The sequence below is a fragment of the Ursus maritimus genome, unplaced genomic scaffold (genome assembly GCF_017311325.1).
Source record: "Ursus maritimus isolate PB19 unplaced genomic scaffold, ASM1731132v1 scaffold_22, whole genome shotgun sequence".
Lineage (NCBI taxonomy): Eukaryota > Metazoa > Chordata > Mammalia > Carnivora > Ursidae > Ursus > Ursus maritimus.
In genome coordinates this window covers 36862214-36880502 of record NW_024424675.1, presented here as the reverse complement: position 1 = coordinate 36880502, position 18289 = coordinate 36862214, and the positions used below count along the sequence as shown (strand labels likewise).

Below are 18289 nucleotides of genomic sequence, written 5' to 3'. Positions count from 1 at the left end.
CCCGGGATCACAACCTGAGCTGAAGGCAGACGCTTAACCAACTAAGCCACCCAGGTGCCCTCCTAGCAAAATTTTTAAATTGCAGTCCTGAAATGTGTGGATTTTTTGCTTGGAAGTATGGTGTGAGCTCAGTTTTACACACATTAAACATGGTGAAGCCCAGAATGGTGCCTTACCAAATAAAGTTCAGTTAACCAGGTGCTAATTAGCTACTCCTGTGTAAGTATCAGAAAAAATTAAATGAACCACTCCATAATTTTATAATTCCTGATTTCTGCTAGCTGTTATTATTCTCTGCTTTTAGTCAGTTTTTGAGTGAAAATAAAAGTTTATGTCTTAGTAAAAATGAATTCAAAGTGGCAGTTCCCTTTTAAAGCTATACAGTTTGTGGACTTCAACTCTTCAATATTTAGCTAAATAAAGGTTAACAGAGTACTTAACCACCCAATGCCAGATTACCACAGTGTTGATCAAGCTTTACTTACCCTTCATACAAAAGAAAGGGTTTTAAATACTCTCTGAGCTGAATCTAGCTGAATTGGGGATCAAAAAGATTCTTGAGAACAGTTAGGTGTCCCCACATGTGCAGTGGTGGTCCATAAGCAGAACTTGACCCACAGACACTTGGCTAGACCAAAGGCGTGACTGTCTCCTTTAAACAGAACATGTATTCTCCAGCTCATCTCAGTTCTTAACACTCCCTATTTTAAGCCAGACATTAAAGAAAATTTGTAAAGCCATCCTGCTGTTCTCACTAATTTTCTTTTGTTATTTGAAAACTAGTTATGTCATTAGATGTGTTATTTATCTCAACACATGATGATTTGTTGTAGTTAGTTTTAAATGAATTAAATGTTTTTAAATTTCTAGGTTTTGATTTCTGATTTGGCAAATATCAATAGCTATAACCAACATAGACAAAAGCTCTTTGAAGTCTGCAGTAATTTTTAAGAGAGTGTAAAGGGGTCTTGAGACCAGAAAAACTTGAGAACTGCTGTTCAAATGGAATGAATGCTTATTGTAATTAGTCACTAATGGTACAGTTATTCTGATATTTATATGTATGTTCCAACTCCCGCTTGGAATATTTTTTGACTGCCTAATAGATATTAGTCAATCTAAAGTTCTTGATTTTTTTTTTAACTTTTTTTTTTTTTTTTTTAAGTAGGCTCCATGCCCAGCCTGGGGCCCAACACCGGGCTTGAACTCACAACCCTGAGATAAGACCTAAGCTGAGATCAAGAGTTGGACACTTAACCAACTGAGCCACCCGGGCGCCCCTTAAACTGTTTCTGAATCCTGTTTTATAACTTGAATCAAATTGAATGACGCTGTGATGTTAGTGCTGCCAGAGCCATACACTGCTCTGTGCTGCCCTGTGACTGTTCCACATGCTAACCTGAAATAAGGGGAACTGATTCTTAATTTCTTCGGTTCAGTTGTATACATGGGCTTTAACTGGATGTCTAATCCAATAGAAATGTCTGTTGGAAGTATAGGATTAAATAATAGGATACTTTTCTCTATTTCACGAGTAAAAATCAAACATCAGAAAAATATAACTCGAATTCACTATTTGAAACTAATACATTGAGCTTGTGATCTTTGGATTAGAATTTCCTAATCAGATCTGATTGTTAATGAAGAGGTAATATTTCCAGCCACAAAGTTTTGCTAAAGTTTCCAAGAGAGATAGTTGTACCAGAAATAGTTAATCCAGCCTGATTTAAATACCTGACACAAGAAGGCGCATTTTTCATCTTTCCAAAAAGAGCAACTTGAAATAGAGGTCACACACATAGCTTCCATTCAGTAATGAAGGGCTTAGCTGTGGCAGCCACTGTACTTTGCCTTTGTGCATTTGTCTTGTGAACAAGTTTTAATAATAAAAGACATGGACCACTTACTTAAAATTAGTCACTTAGGGAAAACCATTGAGATTCCTACTCATGTGAGTAAGGCCCTGAGAAGGTAAGGGAACTTGGTGGGTATTTGGGGGAAGAGTGTCCCAGGCAGAGGGAACAGCAAATGTGAAAGCCCAGACATAGGACCTTGTCTAGAATATAGTTGGCATAGTTCCTAAGTGTTGTGTTTTGTTTTGCAAATAATGAGATCCTGGTAAAATAAATCAGAAAATACAGAAAAGGTAGGGGATGGAGATTATAGAGTACACCTATCATGATGAAAAAAATAAAATGATTAAAAAAAGAAAATACAGGAAAGGGATTGGAATCACTCATATTCCTTGCACCTAGAGATAACTGCCATTACATCTAGGTCTCTAACCTTTTCAACTTTGTTAAGCTTCTTAAAATGTCACCTAGCATCTGTGTTAGTTTCCCAGGGCTGCTGTTAACAGTACCACACACTGGGTGGCTTACACAACAGGAGTTTATTTGCTCACAGCTCTGGAGGCTAGAAGTCCAAGCTCAAGGTGTCAATAGGTTTATTTCTTCTGAGGCCTCTCCCCTTGGCTTGCAGAGGGCTGCCTTCCCCCGTGTCCTCACACAGTCTTTCTCCATGCACTCATGCATCCCTGTTGTTTCTTTGTGTGTCTAAATTTCCTCTTGTAAGGACACCAGTCAAATTGGGTTAGGGCTCATCCTAATGGACTCATTTCATTTTTCATTTATATATGTGTGTGTGTATTGTTTGTTTGCTTTTTTAGAGAGCATGTGCACGGGGCGGGGGGGGGGGGCAGAGGGAGAAAGAATCCCAAGCAAGCTCCCTGCCTAGCGAGGAGCCTGACATAGACCTTGATCCCACGACTCCAAGATCATGACCCAAGCCAAAATCAAGAGTCAGACGTTCAACCAACTGGGCCACTCAGGAGCCGCTTTTATTTATATTTTTTAAGAGATTGTGTGTGTGTGTGTGTGTGTGTGTGTGTGTTTAAGTAACCTCCACCTCCAACATGGAGCTCGAAATCACAACCCCAAGATCAGGAGTCACATGCTCTACCTTCTGAGCCAGCCAGGTGCCCCAATGGACTCATTTTAACTTAATCACCTCTTTAAAGGCCTGATTTTCAAATACTGTCACATTCTGAGGCGCTAGCAGTTAGGGCTTCAATATATGAATTTGCAGGGACACAGTTCAGCCTATTACACCACCTGTGGTATTTCTCAGTCTTCCTCTCCGTGTGATTCTGGGTTCCTTTGGTATTCATTTTCATTAGTGCAGGCTTATACATTAAACAGTAGTAGTAGCAGTAGTTCTACACAGTGATCCCCCTCCCTGCTCCGCTGCCCAGGCAAATGAGTTAGGATTACTAAAGATTCAGATTTAACTCTCTCTGGACAAAAGACATTGTATTGTCTGGCAGTTTGCTTATAACGTCACAAACATCCTTTAGTTTTATGTTCGCTAGAGAACACAATCCAGTATAGCTGAATAATCCAGTTGACTATTTGGATTAAAAATGCCAGTGTTTTACCAATGAGCTATTCAAGTATGCTTTCCGGTTTATGCTATTTCCTTCAAAGTACTGTCTGTGTCATTTACTATTACCTTCAGTCAACCGACTCTTGCTTACATTTATGCTAGAAGGAAATTTTTTACCATCATTGTACATGGGAAGTTAGTATAATATTACTTGCCTTAAATTATCTTTAAAAATGAATCCAGAACTGTCGAGTGAATTGCTCACTTCCTGCCCCTAAAATCCTGTAATGTGCCTCTAAGCTGTACCCTTCCACTTGCTCAGACAAAAGCCTGGAAGCCAGAGTAGTTGACTGCTCTTCTTCCATGCTTCTCAGGCTGTCTCGCAGCAAATCTTACCAGTATATACCTCCCAAATATCTAGAATTTCTGGAACTATTTCTCACCACCTTCACTGGTCCAGGCCAGTATTTTCTTTTGCCAGGATGATTACAGTAGGCCGTAGCTCCCTTCGCTATATTATGTACACAGCAGTCAGAGGGATCCTGTTTTAAAAAGCAAGTCAGATCCCATCACTCCTCTGTTCAGAACTCCAGTAGCTTCTCAGGTCAGTAACAGTTGAGTCCTTAACCATCCACTGCTCTTCTGTTTCATTGACCCACTTCTAGCTGAATTGGGATCTTGGTGTTCTTCGACATTCCAGGCAAGGTCTTACCTGAGGGTCTTAGCACTTGCTGTTTCTTTGTTGGAAGATTGTCCCCTCAGCTGTGCATAGCTCCTTCACGTCAGGTCTTTACTCATGACTGCCTGGTCGCAATAATGCTTTCCTTGAACACCCCATTTAAAATTGTAGCTCCTCCCCCTACTACTCCCTGCTCCAGAACTCCACCAGGTGTCATCCTATATAATTTGTATTTTTGTATTGTGACTATATGTTTCCCACTAGAATGTAAGCTCCATGAGGGCAGGCATTTTTGTTCTGTTCACTACTTATTCCCCATTGCCTAGAAAAGTGCCTGACCTACAGCAGATGCTCAGGTATTTACTCCAGTTGAAAGAATAGTAGCAGGAGTCCCACTTTGGGAAACACTGAGATATACTGGGAACACCTCCTGGTCTGGAGTCCCTCCAGTGGGTTTTTCTCCACAGCTTCGTGGTAAGTGTTGCTCACCTCAGGGAGTCTGGCCAGCTGGAGGCTCAGCATTGAAGGCAAAAGAGAGCTTATAGTCTGTCTGAACTTGAGTTTTTTTCCCAGAGGTAGTAGTTCACATATCAGGGAGGGAGGTGGAGGAGGGGAGAGGCAGTCAGGATTGTTTGGGAGAGCATCCCTGGGAGAGTTGCTTGGTGCCCAAGCACAGGAAGAAAATTGCTCTCCCTGCCCTCCCACAGCCTCGTCCCCCACCTGGCCCCAATACTTCGGTTCTGTTCTGGAAACACCCAGAAATGGCTCAAGCCTCAGTCTGAACTCAGGTATAGTAGCTTGAACCTATGAGATGTGTTTGTGTGATTTCTTCCATGAGCTACTTGCCAGGCTTTGGGATTTTTGGAAACAGAGAACCAACTGCCCTCTTTTGGCTTTTTCAAAAGAGAGAAACTATGGCTTGAATAATTGAAAATTTTTTCCTTGGCCCCTCCAGTTGACTCTTAGCTGATCAAGAGGCCGCTGTTTTTATTTCATGCGGCCGTGGCGGCTGGCTGTCCCTCCTGAGGTAGTCTGAGCATCATTCCAACAAATGCACACGCCCTTAGCCTCAGAAATGCGTAATGAGAATGAAGCAAAAGCAGTAGCCGCTTCTCTCCCGAGGCACGCACTACTCTTGATACTGATATTGGTGGTTTTCGTCTGTTGTGGACCCAAATTGGTCAACATTTTGACACGTAAACTCTTGATGAAGTTTATCAAAGCTATGGGGCCGGGGTGGGAGGGAGGGTGGTCTTTCTATGCTTGGTTTAGTGGTCACTTCACCTGAAACAAAACCACGTGGCCCTTCCTTGTGGGCGCACTGGTCGGTACCAGAAGTTCTGTAAGCAAGTTTGAGGGACGACAACTTTCAGCCTTTTTTTGCATGTTAGCATCTTTATTTCCACGTAGTAATAACAAGCAGCTAGATCTAGGCTTACAGGTTCCCCTGGAGTTGCTAGTATCTTGAATTTCTTTCCATTTATTTTAGGAGTAAAAGTCCCTCGCAATTTTCGACTGTTGGAAGAACTGGAAGAAGGCCAGAAAGGAGTAGGAGATGGCACAGTTAGCTGGGGTCTAGAAGATGACGAAGACATGACACTTACAAGATGGACAGGGATGATAATTGGGCCTCCAAGAGTAAGCGTCGAGCTACGGCTATAAATGTCAATGTCTTAAATTCACTGTGCCTCCTTTTAAGAAATATTAGCCTTATCACGGAAAAAACTCACCAATGGTATATTTTCTGAAATGTGGCTATTCTTTTTTGACCAGTTTCAGTTTATATATTTGAACCTCCTCTGATGCTGTTTAATCCCTCTACATGGTAAGCAAAAACCTGTTTAGACTCATAGTGTGAATTTACATGGCAATGTAGACAGGGAGGTGTGAGGTCATTGCACCCTCACATGTATTTTAGAAAAAATTCTTGGGCTTATCAAATAACAAGTTTCCAGATAACAGCCAGCATTCTGAAGACAGCGTCCAAACGAACTTTGGAAAGCCTTCATGGTTGTGGTTTTCATTCACGCGTTCCTGGGTCTGCCACACACCCATATCCTAATTCATCGGGCTGTTCAGCAAAGGCTTATTGCCTGCCTGGTTGGCCCTGGTCTCTTCCAGACACTATGAGACCCAGAGGCCTTTGCATAGAAAGCAGTGACAACGGAGATGAGAAAATTGACCTCTCTTTTAGAGCTTCATGATTTGTGAGAGTTCCCAGGCTTTGTAGTGCCAGCTAACTTTTTGGTGTACATAGTAAAACCCCCAAGAAATGTCATTGAATTCTCACAAGAACTTGTTGTTAGGAGCTGCTATTGTGTCGTCACGTCCCATTTTACAGGTGAGGAAACAGACTCAGAGAAGTAAAGTTACTTGCCCAAAGTCACGTAGCTGATAGTTCCTGAAGGGGCTCTGACTCCAGACCCTGTGCTCTTAACCCTGTGCTGCATTATCTCCTTTCTGTTTAGATTTTGAGTTTTCATTTGTTCCCATTATAGAATTATCCAGAGTGTTAAGTAGTAATGTGAGGTAGGAGTAAGGAAGTAGATTCACATAATGTTTCAGACAATGGCAGATTCTGCCTGAACGTAGCAGGACCTTTCCTGTGTGTGCTTGTGTGCAAAGATGATGGCGGCCGTGCATTCTGTTCACTGCATGCGCAGGCTCTGCACCAGCCCTGTGGGAAGTAGAGAGACACGTGAGATATGGCCCTGGCTGAAACAAGGGAGAAAGTCATACTCATTAAGTGTTAGGAAAATCTGTTCATCTTGGACCGTCGTCAACACTCATGGTGAATGACTGGCTTTGCCATTTAACGTTACTTCTTGAGTCATCTTTGACCCTATGGTTTTGGTTTTTGGGTTTTAAAAAAAAGTTCAATTTACTGTTTCTACTCATTTCTTTATCTTTTTTAAAAAATCTCTGAAAACCAGGATTTCTGGATCTATTAAATACTGGGGAAAACTTGATCTAGAAAGTTTGTTTCTTCATGGAGATTATTTCTTGCTGTCTCAGAAAGCCCACTGTATGGTGATGTCTTCCTTCACTGCATTTCTTCTCTGCCTAAGAATGGTTTAGGTTTCTTGAGGATGAGAACCATTCTTCCCTCCTCCTAACGCAACAGAGCACCTGGAAATGACTCAGCATGAGGTAGTTGTTCAATAGACTTGTTCATTAGCCGACATTTTCAGGTTCTAACAAATTAAGAAGGAACCAGTGTACAACATTGCGAATACACTAAAGACCACTGAATTATACACTTAAACAAATGAACAAACAAAATGAACCACCAAATTCCATTGAAAATAATTCTGTTCTACCTACAACACCTTGGATTACCCTGGGTTTCATTTTAACTCTTTCCACAGGGAGCTCCCTTCTAGTGAGTGGCTGCAGTATGCAAGGTGCTTTCCAAACATTTCCATATATATATATAATACATATATACACACATATATATGTATATAGGAGCTTTTCTGAGATGTAATCCGCATATCGTAGAATTCACTTACTGTAGAATATACTTGCAGAGTGTACCGTTCAGTGGTTTTTATTATATTCGGAACTGTGCAGCTGTCACTAATTTCAGAACATTTTCATTACCCCCGAGAAAAACCTCCTTCCCTGTTGGCATTTGCTCCCAATCTGTCCCCCACCCCCTCTCTCACCTCTGACAACCACTCATTTCCTCTGTCCCTATGAATTTGTTCTGGACATTTTGTGTAAATGGAATCACACAACATGTGGTCTTCTGTGGTAGCTTTTACTTTTACTTTTAAGGTTCATACACGTTCTAGCACTTACCAGTAGTTCGTTCCTTTTTGTGGCTGAATAATAGTCCATTGTGTAGATAGACCATATATATATTTTTTTTTTAAGATTTTATTTATTTATTTGACAGAGAGAGACAGCCATCGAGAGAGGGAACACAAGCAGGGGAGTGGGAGAGGAAGAAGCAGGCTCCTAGCGGAGGAGCCTGATGTGGGACTCGATCCCAGAACACCAGGATCACGCCCTGAGCCGAAGGCAGACGCTTAACGACTGCGCCACCCAGGCGCCCCAGACCATATATTTTTTATCCATTAAGTAGCTGATAGACATTTGGATTTTTTTTCCATTTTTTTGCCTGTTATGAATAATGCTCTGTGAATATTTGTGTACAGGTTTTTGTGTGGACATATGTTTTCATTTCTCTTAGGTGTATACCTAGGAGTGGAACCGTCTGGATCATATGGTAACTTTATGTTTAACATTTTATATAGCTGTCAGACTGTTTTCCCAAGCGGCTGCACCAGTTTACTTTTCCACCAGCAATACATGAGGGTTTTTCAGCTGCTCCACACCCTGACCAGTGCTTGTCACTGACTGGTTGTTTTACCCCTAGAGTTATGCTTGCCCTGACTCCCCAAGGTTAAAAGCAAAGTTGTAAAAGGAACTGTTTGCTTCGAGGTGCTTTCTGTGGCCAGTCTGCTTTATGACTAGCATACAAGACACATGCTGGGCCTCTGGAATATCAACGTAATTATTGAAGTAACGCATCTGCCCATTGTATTTTTGTGACTGTATAACAAAAGAAAATCCTCCATCAAAAGTGATGCAGCAATTCTAGGAATTTAGTCAGCTTTTTTTAATGTGTTGCCCAAAGGCCTGTTATGTACAGCTACTGAATGCAGTGTTTTCAGTAGTAGTAAATACTGGAAAACACTTCAGTGTCTTTCAGTAGACCATAGTATGTGCTGTTAAGCTGTTGAAAAGAAAGACAGAGATTAATGTGTGCTGAAATGGAACGATCTCCATGATATTTAAGTGAGAAAAGGTACAAAACAGGACAGGATATGCTGCCACTGGGGTGGAGAGGAGTGGGGGGAAGAGGAAGAGGTCATATATATATTTGGGCTTCTTTGTGTTTACAGTACTTTTGGGGGGAACATGAAAGAAGTTGGTGACAGTGGTTGCCTCCTTCAAAAGGGATTTAGCTGGCTGGGACCAGGGTGGAAAGGAGACTTATATTTTACCATATACCTTTTGTACTGCTTTAATTATATGTGTGTTAGCTATTTGAATTTTTTTTTTTAAAGAAAGCAAATTCTCCAAACCTGAAAGCAGAGTTTCTCATCCAAGTGCCCTTTGCGAAATTCTGATAAACGTCCAGCTGTCCACCACATTAGATGTGGATTATTTCTACTCTGACCGCAGAGGCGCTAAGAATAGCCAGGTTGCAGAGCAGTTTCTCAGCTTCAGCGCTGTTGACATCTTGAGCTGGATCATTCTTTGTTGTGGGGCTGTCCTGTGCATCGTAGGGTTAGCAGCCTCCCTGGTCTCTGCTCACCAGATGTCAGCAGCACCTCCCTGCCCCAGTTGTGACAGCCATTAATGTCTCCAGATGTTGCCTAATTCCCACTGCCCCTTGAGGGGTGTGGGCAGAAATTGCCTTGGTTGAGAAACACTGTTTGTGTCTCTGGGGTTGTCCAAGATAATGTTTTTAGGTGCGGGTTAGAGCCTGGGTGTGTGTTTATACACGTACTTATCTAAAAATACTGTGTGCATGCTTAAGAACAAAACATAATTACAGGAATGTGTGAGGTGAAAGGAAAGTGATCCTTCCCCCATTTCATTATACTCCCCACAAAATGAGTGTGTTTCTACTGGCTTTTGCTTCGGGTACACAAACATAAGTACATATCCTTTTTAATAAAAATTGAGGCCTCGCTATACACAGTGTTTTGCAACTTCATTTTTTTCACCTAACAGATGGAGAATGTCTTTCCTTATCAGTGCATATTAATCTGTCTCTTTTTAAAAGGCTTTATGTGGCATGTCTGATACCTGAATATATCCTCATCAAAATTCTCAGACAATACAGAGTATGTAAAGTAAGAAGTTCACTTTGTTCCCTTTAACTCTTTGTGTTAGTCAGGAAAAGAGAAACCATGCTAGGTATTTCAGCAGAGAGAATTTAATATAGGAAGTTGATGAAATTAGTGTTGGACTGAGAAAGCAGAGAAGGCACACTGTGGGACCACAGAGATAACACTGCAGGAAACAGTAACTTAACTCTGGGGCTGGGAGGACATGGGGAGCACAGCTGTCAGAACCATCAAAACTGGGAGGAGCAGTCCTAGGAGGCAGTGATAATGTTGGGGTCACTGAAACGCTGGAAACCACAGCAGCTCTCAGGGGCGTGTGCAGGCTGACATGACAGGAACAGAAAGCGAATGGAAAGGAATAAGTGCTTCCTTTCTCCTTTGTATTTTATATTAGGATTGTGTGGTTAACTGGACAATTTAGTCTTTAGGTTCTAGAATATTCTAAGTGGCACTAGCATTGACTTGGAGAAATGAGTAATTAATGTTTCCTGAAGACGGTCGGGTGGCTCACTCAGCAGGATACCCTGACCAGAAGAGGGAGAGGCTTGGTACAGAGGAAATTGTGTCTTGCTGTCTGGAGGGGTGTTTGCAGGTGCCCACTGAAGCTCCAGGTCCAACTTCTCAGCTCTGCTTTTGGATCCTGGGGCCGGGACTCTGCAAACTACGTTTTTCTTTACCAATTGGTGCCCTATTAGGTTCCTCCAGTCAGAGACACGGGCGAGCGCCTGAGAGGCAAGCAGAAGGGACTTGCTCCTGTTTGCCTGTCCTTTCTGCGCCCCTCTGGTAATGGCCCTTCATCCAGGCATCAGCAGTGGGTGCCCGCCTCCAGCTCTTGGGGGCACTTCCAGAGCCGGCCTGCGGCGCCTCCTCCTCAGAGGTCTGAGTTCAACCCTAGAGACCTCTGGCCCTGAACCTCTGGGTCTGAAAAACCGTGGCTTATTCCCTAGGTTCCCCCAGCCTCAAAGGGTCCCACCTGTTTTCTGCAGGTTACCTCTGTGTTAGCTCAGGTTCCTTTTTTGTGTTTTCAGTGCAGTGACACCTGTTTAGCCAATTCCTGATGTTAAATTCTCTGTTAAAATGCCTAGTGCTGTGTCTTGTTTCCTGGCTTATTCCTAACTGCCATGTCCCCACTCCCCAGATGAACTGTGAGCAGCATCCGGTCCCTCTCCTTCCACACCTCTTCCTGTGCATTTTCCTCCCTGTGTTCATCTAGAGCCATTTAGACTTTCTCACCCCTCATTCTCACACAGTACGTGCCCACCTTGGACATCACACATAAGTTGCGCAAGATTTCACTTGAGTAGCAGTCGTCTGGCTGACCTGAGTCACCTTTTTATATACTCAGAGTTTGTGATTTTCTCGTTTTTGCAACCAGTACCTTTTCCTTTTCTCATATCTCCTACATTTTAAAGATACATTTATTTCACAATACTTTTAGACTTACAGAAAAGGTGGAAAGGTAGTATGGAAAGTTGGGTGTGTACCCCTGCCCCAGTTTCCCCTGTTGTTAGCATCTTCTATTGGGATAGTACATTTGTCACCACCAGTGGCTCTGTATTGATACATTACTATTGACTAAAGTCCATATCTCATTCAGGTGTTCTTAGTTTTTTTACCTTGTGTCTATTTTCTGTTCCAGAATCCTATCCAAGGTACTACATTATATTTTGTTGTCATATCCTGGGCTCCTTGTGGCTGTGACAATTTCAGATTTTTCTTGGTTTTGTTGCCCTTGACAGTTTTGAGATATACTGGTCAGGTATTTTGTAGAATGTCATAGAATTTATCTGATGGTTTTCATCATGATTCAGCTGGGATTCTCTCATATATATATATATTCTCTCATATAAATATATATATTCTCTCATATATATATATATATCCATCCCAGGAAAAGTTTGTCATCTTCAGGCTCTGGGCCTGTAGTGTCTAGTGGATGAAACAACATGTGTGCCCGTTCACATAGTCTCGGTTAGAGGGGGTGTCTGTCTGCTTTTATAGGTTGTACATATTCTGCAACTGGCTGGCTCTACCAAGATCCATGCCTTGGCAGTCTTTCCATGTGTGTGTCTGGGCCTCAGCCGTTGAAAAGGCTACAAAGTATCCAATTTTATGAATATGCCATATTTGTTCAGTCAGTCGCTCGCAGGTGGACATTTCGATTGTTTATAGTTATTTTTGCTATTGCAGACAACGCTTCACTTTTTTTTTTTTTTAAATGCTTCACATTTTTGTGCCTGAGTACAAGTCTGCCTGTAGGAAGTTCCTAGAAATAGTCTTGCTGGTTTAAGCATGCCTGTTTCACATTTTGATAGGCGCTGCCGAATTGCCCCATGAAGCTCAAGCCACGTCAACAAAGTGGAAAGTGTTTCATGATCAAATAGTGACTCTTTTTTTTTTTTTTTTAATTTTTTTTTAAAGATTTTATTTATTTATTTGACAGAGAGAGAGACAGCCAGCGAGAGAGGGAACACAAGCAGGGGGAGTGGGAGAGGAAGAAGCAGGCTCCCAGCGGAGGAGCCTGATGTAGGGCTCGATCCCAGGACCCCGGGATCACGCCCTGAGCCGAAGGCAGACGCTTAACGACTGAGCCACCCAGGCGCCCCTCAAATAGTGACTCTTGAACAGTGTTCCTCATACACAGAATGTTCTAGCAGTTCTTCTCCAGGCATAATTCCTTTCTTCAGTGAAACCTTTTTAGCAGGTTTCTGGAACACTAGTAAACAAAGAAAAAGAAAAACCCTGTTTTCTACAAAAGTCTTGCTTTGTACTTTTTAATGATCCTTCAGGTGTTTTTATGTTGACTTGACTTGAGGCATTTTTTACTGTGTTCCAGTGAAGTTGCCAGTTGAACATCAGTGGTCAGAAATTTAGTATTTCTTGTTTGCTTTCTGAGAAGTTAGTCATAGAACGCACATTTTTAAATCAGACTTCATAGTGTCAGGAATAATATGATTTAATGTATGTAATAATCAGAATCCTGGTACCAAGCTGCTCACCTTAACCATTTTGATGCTGTTGTTAATAGATAATTTTTTCGAGACTGATAAGCCACAAAACATACTGGCTGGCAGGTGAATACATTGGTGCATCAAAACCTCCATATCGAATATCGAAATACTGAATATTTTTTAAAAGTCTTACTGATTTTGATATTTACCACAAGCCCATGCCCCCAGGGACTGTTTTATATAATATGTCTGAAAACATTGAGATGAACGCAAGACAGACGTCCAGAGATGAACTTGGGATCCGTGCAGTCAACAGATACTGCTGAGTGCATAGCTGCTGAGGGAGGCTGGGCGAGGTGCTGAGGATAGACCTTTTATCATATTTTTCATAAATCCCTGTTTGCTTCCTTCTTGTGTTGACTGAGTGAATTTTTGTCTTCTGAGGGAGCACCTTAGCTGCAACGAGCTATTCATTCTATAAACTTGTAAAGAGCAATATTCAAGTCAAACATCTGAGTACCGGTTCTGTTGAGGCCCCGTCCTCATTGTTCTTAGTTTATCAGGAGAGGTCTGACAGGAGACTTCAGATGGGGAGTCAGGAGGACTTCTGAGAGGAAGGTGCCCTTGAGCCAAAGAGCAGCAGGATGGACACAGAGCGGCAACTGGTTTTGGGGCCCCAAGGTAGAGAGACGTTGGGGCTAGATGGAGAGGAAGAAGAATAAAAAGAGAGGAAGGCAGGGGTGCTCAGGGTCTGATCCAAGAACGCAGGCTTCCTTCTCGGGTCACTAGCCACAATTGGAGGGGTTAAATTCTTGGTTTTGAAAGATCAGTCAGGCTGCCGTGTGGAGAACAGATTGTAGGGGGAGCAAGAGAGAGCAGAGACCTGGGGTGATTGAGACCAGGGGCACAGTAGAGGGAAGTGGGTGGGTGTGAGATCGCTCTTGGAGGTAGAAGCTGAAACTTTCTTTTCATTAGAAGGTAGAGGGTGAGAGAAAAGGGAATTGTGGCTGGCTGCTAGGTTTTGCTTTAACTGCTAGATGGTACTGCCATTTATAAGGGAAGAAGAGAGGAAGGGCAGGTTGAGGGTGGGTGGAAATCCAGAACTGAGTTTAGGTTTGTCACAGTTTGGAGTCTCTGTTAAGTGGATGTGAAAGGTTTCTGTGGGTATATTATGAATGCCTTCTGAATTTTAAAATACGTTCCAGTTTTTTTCTTAGGGGTAGACCAGCGTGTTTAGACAGTAACGTTTTCATGGGTTTAAATCACATCTTCTGTAATTTATTCCCCCCGAACACAGCTAGATGTCGCTGTTTACACAGGAGCCTTTACTTGTGCAGGAGACACTGAGGAAGGAGACGCTGAGGAAGGCGAGAGTACTGGTGCCTGAGAGGGGGACCCATTGGAGGGTGGGTGTCCTCTGCCTTCAAGGGGGCCAATCTAATAGGGACACGTCACCTTTCAGGGTGATCTTTAGACATGTAAATAATAACATCGCCACTTCATATAGGACAGAAGGCTATGGACTAAGCTGTCCTGTAGGATGACTGAACTCGGTGACATTTGAGCAGGTGATGTGTGAATTGGGTCCTAATGGATGTGTGGTAGTTCAGGCGGGAGCAGGGCGCTCTAGGCAGATGGAACAGCCTGCTACCGACAGCGCATTTTGCTGTTCATCAGGTGGAAGTTACAGTGAAAAGTTCATTGCCACGGGGGGTTAGACTTTCCAGTGTCTTTCTACAGAGCCACAGTTGGCATTTGAAGAAGGACAGTCTCTTCCTCTGCAGGCCTGGCATCCTTGGCTCCTCACCTCACCCACTACATGCCTATAATCTCTCAGGCCAACGTAAAGCGTGCAGGGAGAGATGGTGCGGCACAGAACCCCAAAGTGATGAGGAAGTGGGACAGCGGCTCTCGTGTGTGCACCCACACCCCCTAACTCGTGTTTCATTGTGAAGTTCTTCTAAAGAGCTGCCTGTTCTGTGCTCTGCACACAGTGCTGGTTGATGCACTGGCTGCTGACCCTGGCGTGAGTAAACGTTTAGTGTGGCTTCCCAGAGTGAAGAATGCCTCTTACCATTGTGCAGAGCACAGGACGGGTCTGCAAAGTGGAGAAATCAACATAAAAACAAGTCCATCTGATTGAACTGAAATAACACTAACTTGAAACTTCAGTGATCCTGTTTTAAATTTTCTTCGTATTCCCCCGAGACAAGAGGTCATAGACACTAAGGTGGGGCCTCGTCCCTGCAGACCTAACAGATAACAAGTAGACTCTACAAAGGAAGCAGACGCCGGAGTTCTGCAGGCAGGAGTAAATGGGGTTTCACGAGATCTGCCTTTTTGAATTCATGGTTTGTAATTGCCTGATGTCTCTGTACCTTTTTTTTCCAGACAATTTATGAAAACCGAATATACAGCCTTAAAATAGAATGTGGACCTAAATACCCAGAAGCACCCCCCTTTGTAAGATTTGTAACAAAAATTAATATGAATGGAGTTAATAGTTCTAATGGAGTGGTAAGTTGTTTTTCCTGCCCATACTTGTTCCTTTGGGTTGAGAAATGCTTTGTACTTAAACATCAGGGGCACTGTGGCCCTCAGTCCGTATATTTCTTGGTTGTTTGATGCTGAAATCTGCAGTACGAACATACGCAGATTCGGGGTGAGGGCCTGTTCCCCAGCTATATTTAAATCATCGTCCGTGTGACATTCACTCTGGGCCACCACCGTGCTGCTTGCTTGAGAGAGGAGCTCGTTCTGTCTTCATGATACACCCTCCTGAGGCAGAGATGAGGAGCCTGAGGCCCAGAGGCGCAAAGGCCTGTCCAGGCTCATACTTGTACTTCCTGAGCTTTATTTATGGGACATGCTGTTTTTCCCCTTTAATGGCCTTGCTTTTTAAGTTTATTTTTACTCCCATAAATAGAAAACCAGTCTCACTTGTCATCAGAAGGCAGTAATGGCAACAGTAAATACCACAAAATCAAAGTGATGTTAATAAATTCTTCCTCCATAGGTTTCTTGCCAAAGGCTTTGAGCCTTTGAGATTGGCTCTCTTGTTCAAAGGGGATATCAGCAAGCGTCGAGGGGGTTTACACGTTAGCATCATGTGAGCTAAGCCTTTGTTTTGAGGTATTCAGAAGACGTGAAGGAAAGGCAAAAAGAGATGAGCCTTGTTGCTGTGTGTTCAGGGTTTCATGTTGCATCTGAGTTCCACCGACAGTCCTGAACCCAGAACTCTACCTACGCTTTGGGAGATTTCTTTTGGGAATTGCTGCACTACCTCGAGAGAGTGTGGCTTGGAGAAGGGTCCTGTCACAAGAGTGTTAATCTGGGCCTTGCCTTTGCTCCTTACTGCGCTGTGCGTCGTTAGCACCCACCACCTGGGTGTGGAGTCGGGAAAGGACCAGCCCTGAGCAGTGGCAGCCAGTCCAGGAGAGCAGGTCACTGTTCTAGAGCCAGCTGGACTCTTGCCAAGTGTCAGGGCCATTTCTCTAAGGGTGGCTTTACTTATCCCTAGTTTCCTTCTCCCAAACAGTGAGGGTTTGGGACGCAAACAGGGAAACACAGACTGACCGGAGGGAGGGAATCACGCAGGTAATTCTGCATGTCAGATACCACTGTGTGATGTGATGGGCGTGTTCAGCTTGAAAAATGCATTTTACTCCTATCTGCCGCTTTGCTCCAGCATATAGCGATTCATTTGTTTGAGAGCCTGACAGTTTTTTGTTTTCCTTTTCGTAGGTGGACCCAAGAGCCATATCAGTGCTAGCAAAATGGCAGAATTCATATAGCATCAAAGTTGTCCTGCAAGAGCTCCGGCGCCTAATGATGTCTAAAGAAAACATGAAGCTTCCTCAGCCGCCCGAAGGACAGTGTTACAGCAATTAATCAAAAAGAGAAACCACAGGCCCTCCCCCTCCCCCCCATTCGATTTAAGCAGTCATTTTCCACAGTAGTACATTTTCTAGATACATCTTGTAGACCTCAAAGTACTGGAAAGGAAGCTCGCATTCAAAGGCAATTTATCTTAAGATACTGTAAACGATACTAATTTTTTGTCCATTTGAAATATATAAGTTGTGCTATAACAAATCATCCTGTCAAGTGTAACCACTGTCCACATAGTTGAACTTCTGGGATCAAGAAAGTATATTTAAATTGATTCCCATCATAACCGGTGGGGCACATCTAACTCAACTGTGAAAAGACACATCACACAGTCACCTTGCTGCTGATTACATGGCCTGGGGTCTCTGCCTTCTCCCCTCCTCCTCCTCCTGCCTCCCTCCCTCCCTCCCTGCAACAGCCCTCCAGCTTGGGGTGGCTTGCCAGAGTAGGCGTGAAGGTTTCAGGTCGCAGCCTGTGGGACTACTGCTGGGTGTGCGGGGGTGCTCCAGCTGCACCCCTGGTTTCTTTTTTTAAGTCTTAAATGAAGCCCTCCCCCCTCCAAGCCATCATCCTTTCTCCACTTCCCATGACCACCCTTGGCCGAAGCATAGATTGTAACCCCTTCTGCTCCCCTCTGAAATTGGCCTTTGGTGAGGAATTCAGGGCTTTCCCCATATCTTCTCCCCCACCTTTATCGAGGGGTGCTGCTTTTCCCTTCCTCCTCCTCAAGACCCTTTTTGCACCATCACCACCCAACACTTTCCACGACACTTCCTTGCTTTGGCCAGAAGCCATCAGGTAAGGTTGGAAAGAGTCTCTGACTTCCCTCGTTTAGTTTTGGAACCACATTTACTCACTCTCCACCAGCCTGGGAATGAATATTGGGTCCTCAGCCCTGCCACCCTCTGCTGTCATCGTCAGCTGATGCAGTTTTTTAGCTCAGGTTTTGATAAAGTGAAAAGAACAGTCACCAGGGGTACTCAGACCTGCCAGCTCTCAAAGTGCTTGGTGGTTAAACTTGGAGAAAGGCCACAGAAGACACTTGTAAGCACACACGATCCTCTGAATGAATTGTTTTCTTTTCCTGTAATTGCTTTTGCTTTTAAAAATTGAAGTTTTAAACAGGGTTCTCATATGGTCATCTTACAATCCATTTGGGTCTAGTTTGGAATCTGACAACTGGAACAAAAAAGAACCTTGAATTCGGTGCGTACTTTGGTTTTGGTGCTGCTGCTTCTCACGGTCCTCAGCAGGGATTCAGAAAGAACTCGGTGTGCACAGCAGATCCCCGAAATTGGCGGGCTTGACTTCCTGGCAAATTGCTGCATTTTTCCACTTTTCTGTTCAGGACCACTAAATGCTGAGATGTGGATGCATACCGAAATAAAAGCGATTCATTGTATTCTAAAGGTTTTTTTTTTTTTTTTTTAATTTAGTGTTTGTATAAAACCACCTTTTGAAGCAGCAACTATCAAGTCTGAAAAGCAATCGATGTTTCCATTAATCTTTTTCTGGGG

General features: G+C 43.3%; 1 protein-coding gene across 4 annotated transcripts in view; it reads left to right on the top strand.

The window, feature by feature from the left end:
- The window catches only part of UBE2V1 (ubiquitin conjugating enzyme E2 V1), a 29803-nt gene extending 11629 nt beyond the window's left edge, over positions 1 to 18174 (top strand). The window contains exons 1-4 of one of the 4 annotated variants that reach the window (XM_008698019.2): positions 4833 to 4851; positions 5553 to 5701; positions 15273 to 15398; positions 16626 to 18174. In XM_008698019.2, the coding sequence (XP_008696241.1) occupies positions 5657 to 5701; positions 15273 to 15398; positions 16626 to 16772 (318 nt within the window). In that variant the 5' untranslated portion in view covers positions 4833 to 4851; positions 5553 to 5656 and the 3' untranslated portion in view covers positions 16773 to 18174. Of the gene's footprint in view, positions 1 to 4832; positions 4852 to 5552; positions 5702 to 5742; positions 5889 to 15272; positions 15399 to 16625 lie in introns of those variants that run through there. The other 3 variants (XM_008698016.2, XM_008698018.2, XM_008698017.2) reach the window with 3 other exon arrangements.
- The last annotated feature ends 115 nt before the right edge of the window (positions 18175 to 18289 follow it).